The sequence below is a fragment of the Pseudorasbora parva genome, chromosome 17 (genome assembly GCF_024679245.1).
Source record: "Pseudorasbora parva isolate DD20220531a chromosome 17, ASM2467924v1, whole genome shotgun sequence".
Lineage (NCBI taxonomy): Eukaryota > Metazoa > Chordata > Actinopteri > Cypriniformes > Gobionidae > Pseudorasbora > Pseudorasbora parva.
The window spans coordinates 41,642,161-41,658,962 of record NC_090188.1 but is presented as its reverse complement, the minus strand read 5'-3'; the positions used below and the strand labels follow the sequence as shown (position 1 = coordinate 41,658,962).

At 39.7% G+C, this 16,802-nt stretch overlaps 1 protein-coding gene across 1 annotated transcript in view; it reads left to right on the top strand.

Annotated features, from left to right (window-relative positions):
• Positions 1-16,802, top strand: part of prkn (parkin RBR E3 ubiquitin protein ligase) — a 237,836-nt gene that overhangs the window by 124,147 nt on the left and 96,887 nt on the right. Inside the window, exons 5-7 of the mRNA XM_067421999.1 lie at positions 3,537-3,620; positions 4,392-4,507; positions 12,647-12,783. Of these exons, the coding sequence (XP_067278100.1) occupies positions 3,537-3,620; positions 4,392-4,507; positions 12,647-12,783 (337 nt within the window). The remainder of the gene's footprint in view (positions 1-3,536; positions 3,621-4,391; positions 4,508-12,646; positions 12,784-16,802) is intronic.

The window sequence follows — 16,802 nt, the reverse complement described above, 5'->3', positions numbered from 1 at the left end:
GAGCGTGCGCGTTTGTTTTGAGCCGGCGTGTCGGGGGTCTGTGTGACCTTTCCTTGCTGTCTCTAAGCAGGTGTCTTCGTGTAATCTCCGGGCTCCTCCGCCACAGCACGGCTGTTTCATCCCTCCACCCTCCCTTCCCTTCACCCCCTCCCGCTCCCCCTGTGGGCGAGTAATGATTTTCTTAACCTTTTCTCTTGCTTATTAAGGGCCCTGTCAGAATGTTTAAATGCTTATGCTAATCAGGCACGGTCGGAGTCAAGCGGGGTGTGTGTGTGTGTGTGGGGGGGGACGTCGTCCCAAAACAATTATGGATGGAGAGAGTGTCTTAATCTGGCAGAAGGACAAGGAAGAGTGTGTGACGGAGGTGGCAGGTATAAAGAGTGTGATATGATGCTGGTGGTTTTTAAAGGAGGGATATTAGACTCTAAAATAATATTTGTTTGAATATATTTATTATCTATAAATATTATTTAACCTTCATTGTAATTTTTCAGTGGATACTTTCAAAACGGTCATTTTGGAATCTTAGTTGTTGGTTGTTTTAGGACCAACTGTCCTTGTATGTACATGTAAAGGTAAAGACAATAACATTGTATTTGAGTAATCAGAGCTAGAGCAATTAGCGTTAGCATTTTAAGATCTTAGGTTTTCTACACAGGTTCACTGGAAAAGCGTGTCTGTGGCAACATTTCAGTAAAGTGATAATTGTTTCGCAACTTCACAGCTGTCTATTGAGAGGGGCTAAAAGCGTGTGCATTTTTATCTAAAACAGATGAATGCGAATCTAGTTGCTGGTTGTTGCACATATCGCAGCAGTACGGAAATGAAATGTCTGGTAAGTGGTGCTAAAAGGTTAATGCTGTATCGCAATCAAATTTGTCTTGCCTCCTCCAATAAACCTTACCATAAGCGTAACCAATAATGTTAACAAAAGCAAAAATGTGAAAAAAAAAATGCTTTTCCTGAAGCAACCTGTGCTATTTTAGCTTGCTCTATTTGATCTCTTTTATCGTGATTTGTGTTTCTTGGGGCTCTTGTTTCAGTGCTCCGGCCCGATTTTTACCAGCGTATGGCTGTCCTCTATTGCTAAATCATTCACAACCATGTAACATAGGCTCGATCTATGAGTAATATTAGGCTATAGCTCAGTGGATACAACTATACAGTGTACACACACACACACACACACACACACACACACACTTACTTTCACTCTCTCATGCGTGCGGCGTGCCGTCTCTCCCTCTGATTGTTTTGTTTGAATGGAATGGAAAATATGTGTGCAAATTTGTACAAAATTATTTTTTGTATCTGAAGCTATCAGCAAGATTGAAAGCTCCGGTCTCTATGTGTTTAACGTGAAAGCTTGTGTGATCGCCGCAGCTCGCTGTGCAGTGCAGTCGTGTCGTGTACCAGATGATTTGATGCGATTATCAAATTAACTGACTCGTAGTGTCTGCATTATCTCACAACTTCCAAAGTGTCCGAATTCGCACAGTGTACGCCCGCCATAAGAGTTCTAAAAAATAAAGTCTGAAAACTGCTGCAATTGGATCCAGTTTCAACTTACCTGGAAACCACCTGTGACAGAATAGCAAACTATATGGATCTAGCAGCAAAGATTATCTTCCTCACAGGGCAACCAGTCCCTCGAGAGACACACACATTCATTCCTAGAATTACAATGTCCCTCATGACACCAGCCTGTGTGTGTTTTTCCGGGCAGTTCTTAATGCAGAGACCAGAGTGCACCTGCTCAGAGACAGACCTCTAGGGACATTAAGGGAATACATGGACTGGGTTCTTCTCTGCAGTGGTTCCTCGTTAACCTGGAGAAAACCAGCGTGCCAGCCACCGTCCAAGTGAGAAAAATTCCAGAGTCTGTTCCAGTGAGAGAAATTCCAGAGTTTGCTCCAGTCTGTGAAATCACCAATTCTGTCCAAATTCACCAGAGTCTGTTCCATAGGAAGTTTTTTCAGTACTTAGTCTTGCTGTACGTGGCTGAGCGGAGGCCCGTTTTTAATCCAGCCCCTCAGTCTGCTCCAGTGTTGGCTCCAGACCACGAGTCCACTCCATTTCACAACTCCAAAGTTCCTCCCAATATATATATATTTTTTTTTACCTCCCAGAGCTACCGCCGTCTCTATGCTATGGCTCCCTGCATTGCCTGCACCTCCCTGCAGAGTCCTGCAGGGGTCTATTTTTGGTGACCCGCCCCCGCCCATACCAACAAAGTTCAGCACCGGATCCGACCCGTGACCCGTGAAAATATCAAAATGAAATCCGTCCTCGCCCAGACCGTTAATATTTGGGCTGTTACCCGATCCGTGCACGCGATAAATCACACTCTAAAATCATTTGAATGAAAATGCTTTATTTTTTATCCTGCACCTCTCTCAACATCACAACAGCGTCATGAATGGGCTAATGAAACAGGCTAAAGTGCCTTTGAAGACTCTTTATCAACAATTTTATATACTCCGTCCACTCCCCAACTTTACTTTTACTTCATCCATTGCTCCTCCTGCAGCGATCGCTCCATCTGGGCTACGAGAGGCATTAACAAAAGTCGCACTGTCGCAGTACTGGTGACGTGATGCCTCAAATGGCATATCGTGTTGTTGCGTATGTCTAATGGTAATTTAGACATAGAAATATTGCACGTCTTTCATTCGCGCTACTACTCACTCGAAGGGAGTTAGTTATCCGCCCGCATCCCCGCCCGTGAATTTTAGGAATGTCACAATCCACCCGTTTTAGCCACTTTTATGCGGGTACCCGACCCCCTTGCAGGACTCTACCTCCCTGTCTCAGCCTGTAGGAGTCCTAGCCTGTCAGAACCGCCCTGGTTACCTGTAACAACTCCAGGACACCTGCCCACACCTGCCCTCGCTGGACTTCATTGTGTTCAGTTCAGTTTTGTATTCTGTTTTGAATCATGTTTGCCCGTGTTCCTGTTCAGTTGACCCAGTTCCCCAGTGTGTCTGATTGCTGTATTCCTGCCACCTGTTGTTCAATTAATTGCTAGTCCTTATCTATGTAAGCCCAGTGTTATTGTTGCACTTAAGTGTTTTTTTTTTTTTCTGTCCCGCTTTCTATGTATCCTGAGTTATTTGGTAAAATAAAGCCTGTTGCAGTTGGATGCTGCAATTGGATCCTATTTCAACTTACCTTAAAATGTAATACTTTTACCTATTAAAATATATTAGTTTATCATGCACTATGGTAAAAGTGTATTGAGGGTCATAACCTAGTATCGTTGTAGTGTAAGTCTTTATTTATCAATAATCTGACCACTTCATTTCAGCTGTACACTGCTTATTTTTTGAGTTTTGCACAAATGTAGGTAAAGGCATGTTTTTCAGTGAGCTGTTCTGAGTTTTGATCTGCCCTTCCATCTTTTGACCCTTCTTTCTATCTTACTCTATATTCCTCATCACATTCCTGCCCTTTACTTGTCGTCCAATTACCATAGTCCTCCTCATCTTCCTGTGACTGATGTCTGTCATCTCTGTGATGGTTTGTGTTGTCTGTAGGGGCCATGCTGCTGGGATGATGTCCTTCTCCCTAACAGGATTCATGGAGTATGTCAGTCACAAGACTGTGATGGCAGTATAGCGGTGAGACAGCAACAATCTTGTCATATTATATCTTTTATTCTGTAACACTATTTTACAGTGTCATTGTTACAAATGTTACATGTAGGTACTGTAGTAATAACTATAAATGATGCATAATTGCATGCAACTAACCATAAACCAAACCCCAGCCCTAATTCTATCCTAAGTACATGTAATTAATTATTATTACACAGTACTTAAATGCATAATTAGACTGTAACAAAGACACCTTGAAATAAAGTTGAAATAAAGTTTCTTTATTCAGGAATGTGGCAAAATTGGCTAAACTTTATTTATCCGGGAGACCAGCATAAACCTGCTAAAACACATTGGTTTAAGCTCTTTGTTGTTGATAAAGACAGAAAATTGTGGTGAGAGAAGGAGGAAATGGATGTTGCATTGGTTAGATTCAAACCTGAAATTTCCATATGAGCATGTAAGATTAGGTTGTCTTGAGTAAATGTGTTTAGCTAGTCTAAACTTTACATTATTACATAGTAAGTCACCTACATTTTATCAAGAAAACTACATCAGAATTTATATTTTTTATAAAGCCATATTTTTAATGGAGGAACAATATTTAGTGTGCCTTTTTTGTCTAGCTAGCGCTGTAGTGATTGGCTGACAAAAAGGACCGTCCCCCCGGTTGGAATAAATTGGTAGCTTTAGCTCAGCTGGATCTAGTAATACTACCCTCATGCTGCAAATACATAAAATCTCTGCAGTGGGGATTTGCAGGAAATGATTACATCTCATTTGTGCATCTTGTAGGAGTTTTACCTGAAATGTGCTGCCCACCCCACCTGCGATAATGACACTTCAGCAGCGCTGGACTTGATAATGACCAACACCCGCAGTGTGCCCTGCATCGCCTGCACTGACATTGTGTGAGTTACTCTGTGTTTTTCCATGTGCCTGTAGCTAAACCCATCATAGAGGTAGAAATGAGTCTGTTAGGCTGCACTGCAAAGAGCCAATCAGACAGTTCATTACAACATTAATCTCAGCATGTCCCGAACACGCGGGATGCAATAGACCAACAAACGATAAAAGCGTTTGTCCTAACCAGCCGCTATTACAAAAAATTATATTTTTGTTTGGTTTCTGTACGAATTTATTAAAACATATAAATAAAACCTGAAATCATAACTATATTAACACAATGAATCCCCGAATTAATGCAGCCTACACACACACACAAAAAAATAGCATAGAATTTACTTTATGGAAATTGCCTGTAAATTTCACAAGCAATAACAAAGAAATTGTAAGTAACACATTCAATTAAATGAGAAATGTTGAAATAGAAAGACTGCAATAGTATTTTTTGGTAACACTTTAGTTTAGGCTCCAGTTCTCATTATGAACTAGTTGATTATTATCATGCATATTACATTGATATTGTCTGATTATTAGTACATATTCTACACACCTTAATCATACCCAATACCTAAACTTAACAACTACCTTACTAACTATTAATATGCAGTAATTAGGAGTTTATTGAGGCAAAAGTCATAGTTAATTAATAGTTAATAGTGAGAATTGAATCCTAAACTAAAGTGTGATTGTATTTTCTTGTAAAACGTACTCCAGTAATATTTTCTATTTTATTTAAAACTGTGAATGTGTTTTAAGGTATATTTAATAATTTAATTTCAATAATGTTTGTTTATAGGCATATATTTTAACTTTGATTGATGCATATTGTAATGTGCTCTGAAAGTGCCACCGTTACCAATCCCAGTTATTTCTATTTTGTCGAATCATTCAGCTTAGCTCTGCCAATAATTAAAACTCATCACTGCTTTGAAACTTGCTTGAAACAGTGGGCTTTGGGATGACATCCAGCGGCTAACCTGTGAGTTAATACCTGCAGGCACCAACATAGTGCCTTAAATGGCAGGAAATGGTCTACAGGGGATGTTTCAAATGGGTATTTCGACCAATAGTTGATGGTTTCCTACCATCATTCTTTGTATTCTATGAAAACCTTCTCACTAGTATCCGACTAGAAGAAAGCCATTCAATAGAGCTGGGGCCCCAGTAAGGCATTCGAGACCTAGCACTGCTAACTCCTTCGGCAGCCCCTGTATCCGGTTTCTCTCTCAGATGTCCTGGCATCGCCTCTCCTCTGATTGACCTGGACGAGAGAAGCCCCTGATAAGTGTTAGGACCACCCAAGTTAGCTTAAACTGTCCTGGTGGTGACAAAAGTCGATAAACCACTTCTCCTGCTGAAAAAACTTGTGGCTGTATATGACTTTGCAGAAAGAAAAAAACAGTTTGCGGTATTTACCAGTGATAAGCCAGAGCAATGGTGATGATGATGAGGTAGGGTCCTCATTTAGTGGGCTTAATTAGTCGCGGTTTAAGCTACCGCCTACTTTGTCATGCATCCTCTGGATCAGAATGATTGTACTTATTGCACCCAAAAAAAAATAAGATTATATATATTTGTAACCTTCTTCAGGACTCTATATGTCATTTTTTTTTTAAGTCTTTAATTGTTTTTTTTATGTTCCAGTTTACCGTTTGGTTTAAGTGTTTGGTTAAATAAAATATGATTTAATGTAATGTATTTTTAAATTTGTCTATCAAGTATATTTAAATGCCTTTGTAATTATATATTTGTAATAATGAAGTTGCCGTTTAGTATATTGAAAACCAACACATGGCTCAATACCAATGGAGCTTTTATTCTGCCGCAGACAACGCTTCTGCTTCTTCTGGTCATGCGTATGTGGGGTAACGCAACACTGTTTTATCATATTACACATGTTTGAGTGTGTTGAACGTTATGTTATAATGCTACTATGTGCATTCGATCGGCGCTACTATGAGACATGGTAAAACATGGTACTTGTGGTAAATCGAGAACTCCAGATTTAGTCGGAGACTAACTGTGTTGAGCTGGAGAACAATGATTAGTTTCTGTCCATCAATGATCCAAACAGTGGCTCACCTGTCTAATAGGGATGTAACGATATCAAAATCTCACGGTACGATACAATTTCGATATTGACCTCGCGGTACGATATTTATTGCGATATTGTGGAAAAGCTCACGGTATTGTTAAATAGCTCACGATAGTGTTTGTGATAATAGCGAAAAAATACTGACATTTATTCTGCTTTTGTCAGTCAACAGGCAATTTATTGTTGTATTCATGGATCCATGACAACATAAAACGCTGATCACAGTGCTTTTAACCCTTAAATGCATACCTCAGGTCGCGTCATTCACTACCCTGCTCCTCATTCATTTTTTAAAGTTAAACATCAACCTTCTTAGTATTCCTCAATCAATCCATTTTAAACAATATAACAAGAAAACAATAATAGAATTATAATTGAATGCCTGTTTTTTAACTAGTATTTGTCAAAATTGTATAGGGTCGCTAATGACCCGAGGTACATATATATATATATATTTTTTGGACACTGATAAATTAATCTATAATAAGGAAATAGGGCGCAATTCACTTTTATTCCACAAGGTGGCAATGTCTGATACCCAATGATGAAGTGACGTTTTACTCATAGTTACCTCTGACAGAAAACGAAACAAAAATTATAATCTGCAAAACTTGAAATGGCTCAGTGATTTCCAGCAGAGAGCAAGTACTAAACACAATCATATGTTAGTGTCACTGTCTCTTGATGATGGATGTGGTCAAGGAGCTTTCAGTGATCAAAATATTGATTTTGAAGACGTTGAAAATGAGTTTGGAGAATATGCTCGAGATGGCGAATATGAGGCAGATGCTGAATATACTGGTAAACGAGCTCTGACGAGGACAGATGATGATGGTATTGAACATCTGCTCAAACTAAAGCCTTCCAAGCTCCAAAAGGTAACGAAATAGGTTTTATTTTATTCTTCTGTAAGTGTTACTCTAACATCGGGAGTTTTATATATTATCATGACAGGTAGAGGTCCATCCATGTTAAGTTGTAGTTAACCATGATTTGTTCCTGCGGGACTGTGTTTATTCCTCTTGCTTTTTGACGGACACCTGTCCTTTTAATATTGTAACCCAACCACGACGATATCGAGACACCTTTACCACCGCGATAGCGCGATATCGTCAATATCGTTACATCCCTACTGTCTAATAAAAAACATCATATATTAAAGCGGCTTTGGCGTTTCCATGATTTCTACAAAATAAAACCGGAAATTGAGGGTAACGCGGGTATGAAGTCATTGATAAGTCATAGGTGTCCTGGTTAAAATCGCTTATTTCTCTGGATTTAAACATTCTTGGAAACATGTTGGATTATGTAAGACAACAAAATCTATTGAAAATTGTTCTAGTGGGTTTTAGATATTTTAATCAAAAAATCTTAAATATTGTGCCTTCAATAGGCACCTGGTTAGCACATTGTGTAAGAATCACTCATAGGCCATCAGACTGATCAAATGAAAAAGCAACAGAAAACATCCTGATAGGAAAAGTGACTTTCTTAACAAAACAAGTTTGACAGCAGTTTGCAGGCTTTCTGCTTCATCCAGCAGTTAGAAATGTCTGCAACACATTGGACAAGTAAACTAAAGATTGATACAAACATTCTGGAAGACAAGCGTAACTCTTAAACCTACGTACGCCTCCTGCTGTTCGGCCCTTCAATCAACAGTGGCCATTTTTCCAGAAAGAGTGAGCGCTAAGTGTGTCCTGCCAATGAAGGTTAGCTATTAGCGGGGCGGTCCTGTGGAAAAGCTCCTACCTGCTGCTCTCGCATGGAGGGTCGGGCAGGCGGGCGGTCGAGCCGCTGGAGAAACCAGACAATGAAGCCCAATCACCAACAACCACCATTCAAATCAAGGACTGATTGAAGTAGTACCGCAATTACCTCCCTGAGTAGAGCTTTGTTTTTCCACCGTCATCCACTCCACTCTTCTTCCTCCTTACAAATCTCCTCCATTTGTTTAAAAGGGCATTTACAAGGACGCGGCCAGTCTCTTACAATAGAAGCAGGAGAAAGGGGTCAGGGAGGTGGAACACTGTGTTAGCAAGTTGACTTCCAGTCAAGTGAGTCTGGGTTTGAGACTGAAGGGGGAGTACTGGAAAATTGTCATGAGATTTCAGAGCGTTTCTTTGCTTTCGACACTGAAGTAACAAGGGTCTTTGAGGTTTTCCGAAGGTTTTGAACAAGCAACATATCTAAACAAGCTCTCCTCCTGCCCCCGCTCTCCCAGCAGCCTTCTCCTCATCAGTGTTCCTGAATCTCATGAAAGCTGTACATGTATATTTCACCCCAAAAATTGACACAACGACCCAATGTCATTGACTGACAAGTTTTTTTCTGGCAATCCATGGTTTCACTGCTATACGTTAAGGGGCGCTGTTACTCATCTTCTGAAATAATTCAGCGTCTCCAGATCCAAAATAAAGCAAAGAAAAAGATCTTCATAAACCGAGAGCGGATCGAATATTGCTTATGCTAGGGGTTGAACGACTTCCGATTTTTTTATAGGCGACATTTATGTGATGAAAGTCATGTCGAAGTCGACTAGTCGCTGATGACGTCAATTAAGAACAAATAAGCCTCGAGCTGAGACGTGAACTCTGGTCTTCTTGTGCTCAGGACAGCTATAGCATATGACAGCACTGCCCATACGGTTATTGGTCCTACATAACAGCTTCTGTATCAGTTCTTTTGTCTTATGGTCGTTATATTTCTCACAGATTTCTGCTCGTTCTGAATAAGATACAGATGAAGTAGCTCAATAAAGATTACATGTATATGAATGCATTAGTGAGTGATTGCGTGTGAATTAATTCTACCTGGCAGCGTCTCTACTAATAGGGAAGCTGTGAGTTTTAGTTATCAAGAAATATATGCTAGAACTTTTCAGTTTCTAAGATATTTTATTGTTAAATCACAGAACAATGTTGTCAATACATTTCTTCGCCACTGATTGGTTTTGTATGAGGCACGCGCGATCTCTGCGTGATGTGAGATCAGCTATATGTGTGTGTGTTGCAATGCAGCACGCATTAGTTTAGCGCGGTGTTTAACTTACGTGTACAATAAGCCTGCATTCTCCCGATCAATTTCATCCAGATGGTAATCAAACATGCCTTGTGGAGAGCTCTCGGAGTATGCATTTATTTGTCATTTTTAACTGTTAAAAACAGAGCCTGCGTGTCAGGAATCTGTTTATCCTGTTGCGCATTCATATCATACATCCGACGCAATGCAACGCCAGGTGCGACGCAAGTGTTTTTTACTAGTTTCATCCTGAAGCGGTTATCATTTTCATGGCATGTTGTTTAAATAGCAAATGCACTCACGCCGTCTGTTCCTCCATGACCGTCTGGTCTGAAAACCAGGTGTGTTCAGACGCATTGTTGGCGTGTTGCTATTGTGAGGAACTGAAAAGGACTGTCCATTAACCAACACAAACCTGCTCTAAAGACATAGTGCAGTGTTTCTTGTGTTATTTAAAGGGTGCATTAGTAATACAACGCACACACACTGCTTATTACACACACAGGGACACACAGCAGCACACAAGAATTTTTATATATTAAAAATAAATAAAAAATCCTCTCTGGAGAAGCGTTCAGTCTTACCGGTCACATAATAAATCAGCGAAACCGCCATGGTGCGAGCGAAACTGGCTTTTAAAGGGAAAGGGAGATGAGACTACAATTGGTTTATTGCTCATTATGCCCAAAACACACCCATGATAACTTGGAGACTAGGGACAACCCTTTTGGACCATCGCAGATGTTTTTTTTTTCCCATTGTTAAACTAGCAAAAGTGGATTCAGACAATCCCTAAGACCACCTGCACAGTGTGCTTCGGATCATGCGCTCAGATCATTAAAATAGGGCTCATAGTCTTTGACAAAAAGCTTGATTTTCTCTTTTTTGCGTGCGTGTGAAATTTGTCCACATTAAAGTGTTGATAAAAATAGATATTGTTGTTTAAAAGCTCTTTAGAAACTCTGTTCTTTATAAACTAAATATTCTGGGGACAATGAAGTTGCTGGTGTTAAAACATATTCAAATAGAAAAGGGTATTTTAATTTTAATATTGAAATATTTCACAATAATACTGTGTTTGCAGTATTTCTAATAAATAAATGCAGCCTTGCACACGCTTTTGAAATAACCTATTTCCCATACATGGACTTATGCATACACATGTTGAAGCGTTCTTTCGTGTGTTTGTATCCTAATCAAGTGACCATTTCGTCATGGCTGGGTTTCTGTTGTATTGGTCTATTCTGTTTATTTTATTATTGTGTATAACAGCAAGAAAACAACATGTTTTATTTGATATTATTTTTGGCTTGTTGATACTGGGAAAGATGCACAGGTAATTGATACTATGAGCAAAAATATGCAATTTGTAGCTGCTGATTTTTATATGGCCATGGTGAGATCTTCCTTACAGTATAGCAGGTTCACTGCTATACTGTAAGAAAGTTATACATAAAGTTAATATCAATATCAATTGTCACTCTATAATAATTCCAATAATGTCTTAAAATGTTTAAATGTTATGATCAAAGCTCTGTAATACAAGCAATGCAATACAATTCATGACTGTGATCTACAAATACATGATCTTCAAAAGCTTTTATTCATATAATACATTTAACATGATTTTTCTTGCTTCGGTCCAGTAAATGTTCATCTTGAAATATTACATGCATACAATATAAGAGATATTCTTATGTTAACTTTATTAAAAATCAGATTTATAGCAAAAAGAAACATACGCCATGACCTGAATGTGGCTGTTTTTCCTCAGCAGTTTTGATCGTGCTGATCATGTAGTGACCTTAGACATTTGCGTATCAAATATCAAATATGATACAGTTTGCAGTCAGTATCAGAAAACTCCATCACTGACCATTTCTGTCCAGCACCTAAAATATACTTATCAAGTATGTTCTGTTGGCTGTGATCGTACAACCTCACACAGAATTGTTGCTTTCAGTGTGGATAGACATTACTTGTTATTGGAAACTAGTACTGTTTTTTTTAAAGTGAACCTATTATGCCCCCTTTTACAAGATGTTATATACATCTCAGGCGTCCCCAGAATGTGTTGAGAAAAACCAGCTCAAAATACCCCACAGATCATTTATACCATGTTGTAGATGCCCATTTTTGAGTAAAAAAACAAAATACATACTGTTTTTGTGCATTTGTCTTTAAATGCTAATGAGCTGCTGCTCCCCATCCCACTTTCCAAAAGAGGGCGGGGGATACTCTGCCAAAAATAAAACATCCTTTTGGTTTTGATTATCAGCTCTATGAGTGTGACCGCATCATGAACATTTATTATCTGCAGGCGTTTTAAAGCCACATCAGTCTAAACGTCTGATATATGGTTTTCTGAGGAAAGCACGCACACAGAAAGCTGGACGTCCCGTGAGTATTAAACAAAGCTCTTTTTCACATGTTATAGCGCTTAAACTCTCAAATACACACATGGTTATGTCAGAAACAAAGTTCACACAAACACAGTTGGTTATGTTTGCACACTCAAAATAAAAACTAAATGTTGTGCATTGCACTAAATAAAGAAAACAAAAAGGATGCACGTTCTCCCGTCTGTCCCCCTGTGATGTCCAGTCTGAAATGCGTTTGAAAATATGCTCAGAACTCAGAGAAAACTTGCCAGACATACACAGATCTGTGTATTAAAGTGACAGCAGCATAATATACAGGACCTATTGCTGTATAAGCCATTAATATGACTTAAATGACAAAAGCTAAAACTAAATCACTCACTGTTCTTGATCATGCAATGTGACGTAAAATTGACAGAAACTGCAAATGGCTTTTTTTGAGACACTGCTTATATGATGGGTTAAAAAAAGAAGAGTGTGTGGATTTTTACCATTATAGGGTGGTTTTGTACACACTTCCAACACACATTTATGTTCAAACACCATGTAAAAGTGAATTTTGCATAATAGGTCCCCCTTTAAAAGCACTTTTATGATATGATGAAGTTGTGTACACAGTAGGCTTCATGCCTCTCTGTCTTTTCCAGGACGCCAGTGCTGGTGTTTCAGTGTGCCAAGCGTCACGTGATCTGCCTGGACTGCTTCCACCTGTACTGTGTGACCAGACTCAATGAGCGGCAGTTTATCCAGGAGCCGCTGGTGGGCTACTCCCTGCCCTGCGCAGGTAAACATACCTTAAATGTTCCTGGACATGAATGGCTATTAGTGTGTGTGTGTGTGTGTGCGTATGTGTATTTCTGTATTTGGTGTGTCTGTGTGCACAGGCTGCTGTGTTTGGCAGTGATTGATGGTGGTGTGTTGGTGGCTGCAGTGAAGGGGAGATAGTATCAAATTGTTCTCCTTCACTCTCTCACGCACACACAGGGCCCTCGCCGTGCCCCCGTTGGCCCACCACATCCGTTAATGCCACCCGGTAATGGGGCTCCGGAGAGAAGCATTGACCCCCTATCAGGCAGAACACCCCACCATCTCTCACACGCTGTATCTCTCTGTATCTACCGCTGTCTTGCCCTTGCAGTCCTTCAATTCTTTCGCTGCCATTCTCCTCCTTTCGGTTTCTCTCTTGGTGCTATTTTTTTTGTTGTTGTATTTCTCATATTTTTTGCTCTCAGTACTTAGGTTTTGCTTCTGCTGCATCTGGTAAAGACAGTGGATATCACTTTACGATTAAGGTTCTGTTTGTTAACATTAGTTCACTACACTAGTTAACATGAACTAAAAATGAAAAAAAAGCCTTTTTATGAAATGAGGGGTCTAATGCTACTTCATGCATTCTGACTTATTTACACTGTTAAAGAGTTGGATTCTCATACTAAACATGGGCAAAATTAAAGTTGGAGTTGGGATATTTCTGTCAAGTCCATTTCTTTAGGATTCAAATACGTTTTGGAAAGGTTTTTTTGGAGTATGGCCCTCATAACTCTTTCCCCACCAAACACAGAATTTTTCTGAGTTTCCATGTTTTCACTGTCACACGCTAGGGGGCGCTATTAAGCATCTTCTGAATGAGTACTGAATCTCCTGATCAAAACACACACGAGTAAGACGGAGTAAAACAAGCGATCGCATGTAATCATATGCATATGAAAAATAACATGATTATCACAGCATATGAATCAAAACGATCTAATGTTAGTGAATGAGATGAGGAGCAGGATGAGCTCCAGGACTGAAGCATTAGAGGTGTAGATGGACTCGATCTCCTCATCTGTGTCTGATCATCTCTGATCATTAATCATCATATAAATCTAATCTATCTAATGTTAGTGAATGAGATGAGGAGCAGGATGAGCTCAGGACTGAAGCATTAGAGGTGTAGATGGACTCGCTCTCCTCATCTGTGTCTGATCATCTCTGATCAGTAATCATCATATAAATCTAATCTATCTAATGCTAGTGAATGAGATGAGGAGCAGGATGAGCTCAGGACTGAAGCATTAGAGGTGTAGATGGACTCGATCTCCTCATCTGTGTCTGATCATCTCTGATCATTAAAGGGGTACTTCAGCGCTGGGAAGATGAATCTGTATTTAAACTGGGTCGTCAATGTAGTAGAAATGTGAAATTATTTTTGAATTTGGTGTCTTCTAGACTGAGAAAAGACAGAAAATGTATTTTTGTCCCTTGGGGATGAAAGACTACAATTCCCAGAATACTTTGCTGCCCTGTGCCATTCCCAACGCCACCAACTTGATTACAGTGACTGAGTTAGAGGAGACACTACAATTAAAAACTGAACGTGTCTGTTCAATATAATGAGTGAGTCACCGCGCGAGTCTCACAGCCCTGAGCACTGACTGCAGGAGTGATGAGAGCTGAGGTAATCACGACTACACTCGCGGCATACATTCACAACGCGAGTTCAGTCTGGCGCGTTTCAGTTCATGCCTTTACAAGCTTAACTTTCATAGAAATTAATTTGAGAAGTTAAAAGACTTACATTGCTCAGCATAGCTCCGTTTAAATGAGTGCCTGTAGCTGCTAGCTGAGCTCTCCCTGCAAGCTGTGAGTGTAATCTCCCATCCCCCATGCGCGGATTCAAAACATGCGGAAATAGCTCCCTCTGCTGGCTGTAGTCTTTAGCCTTTGGGCAAACATTCCTCCTATGATGCAAAAATCGTCAATTTGCATCATAGGAGGAATTTTTCCAGAAATAAAATGCATAAATCTCTTGTCTCAGGGAGATATGAGGGGGAAAAGCACAATAATTTGAATATACTCCAGGGTTTCTACTGATACAAAGCCATATGCTAATCGCTGAAGTAACTCTTTAATCATCATATAAATCTAATCTATCTAATGTTAGTGAATGAGATGAGGAGCAGGATGAGCTCCAGGACTGAAGCATTAGAGGTGTAGATGGACTCGCTCTCCTCATCTGTGTCTGATCATCTCTGATCATTAATCATCATATAAATCTAATCTATCTAATGTTAGTGAATGAGATGAGGAGCAGGATGAGGAGCAGGACTGAAGCATTAGAGGTGTAGATGGACTCGATCTCCTCATCTGTGTCTGATCATCTCTGATCATTAATCATCATATAAATCTAATCTATCTAATGTTAGAGAATGAGATGAGGAGCAGGATGAGGAGCAGGACTGAAGCATTAGAGGAGTAGATGGACTCGATCTCCTCATCTGTGTCTGATCATCTCTGATCATTAATCATCATATAAATCTAATCTATCTAATGCTAGTGAATGAGATGAGGAGCAGGATGAGCTCCAGGACTGAAGCATTAGAGGTGTAGATGGACTCGATCTCCTCATCTGTGTCTGATCATCTCTGATCAGTAATCATCATATAAATCTAATCTATCTAATGCTAGTGAATAAGATGAGGAGCAGGATGAGCTCAGGACTGAAGCATTAGAGGTGTAGATGGACTCGATCTCCTCATCTGTGATTGATCATCTCTGAATCTGATCTGGAAACAGTCTTTAACAAAAACGTGATTTACTCAGCTTTTTGTTCAAAATCGAGGTCCGGAGCACCCACGGTATCGGCGCCTATCATCGCGGTCGCTAAAACTAGCTACCTAGCCATCGCAAAACACAACTTCAAGTTCCAAATGTAGTCCCAAAAAGGTCTGCTCTTTTTGCTGATCGATCGCATGGACGTTTCTGAACAGAATTGTCATTCGGTCCAACTACGGCGATTGCATTGAGCCTTTATTGCCACACTCTGCTCCTGGCGTCCCGTCTTCGGCTGCTGTTTTGCTGTGCACTTGATATGAGACTTGGATGACTTGTGGTCTTTTATTGCCTTTTTTTAAGGTTAGTTGTTCCTCAAACAAACAAATTGTTTGCATTTTCTGACAGCGGGTAGGTTCGACAGTAAATACAGTGCACTGACTGGTCGTCAGGAAGGTAGGCTAACCATTTCCTTCCCTGCGTCATCAATGTGCCACTTGTTCAAAAATAACCTTCTCTTTTTCTTTACTTCACCCTCAACAGTTTGTACATTCATAGCTACTGCTGACTCCCCAGCGGGCCTCTTAACAATGTCGGATATGTCGCTCAATTTTGTGTTTTTAGCGCTGCGTGTCAGGGTCCGTTCAGTCAATGAGTATTTTAGGATGATCTTCTGTCCACATCCACAGAAACAATGCAAATCAAATGAAAATCATGAATCATTCTGTATTTTATTTGTAAGAACGCATTAAATTTATCAAAAGTGACAGTAAAGACATTTACTTTTATTTTAAATAATTGCTGTTCTTTCGAACTTTCTGTTCATCAAAGAATCTTGAAAAAAATCACTGTTTTTGTTATTGATAATAATCATAAATGTTCAGCACATCATCCTATTAGAATGATTAAATTACATTTTAAAATATATTAGAAATAAAAGCTATAAAAAAAATATTTCACAAAATTTCAGTTTGTAGCCTACTGTATTTTTTTAAAATAGATGCTGTCTATATCTGCAGTAGATATATAGACAGACAGACAGGTGTGTGTGTGTGTGTGTGTGTGTGTGTGTGTGTGTGTGTGTGTGTGTGTGTGTGTGTGTGTGTGTGTGTGTGTGTGTGTGTGTGTGTGTGTGTGTGTGTGTGTGTGTGTGTGTGTGTGTGTGTGTGTGTGCTTGTGTTACTGTTGTGACAGCGTGCCTTTGTGGCCATCTATCACTGTGTGTGTGACGGCAGACTGGAGATCGTGTAGAAAGGTCAGACATCAGCC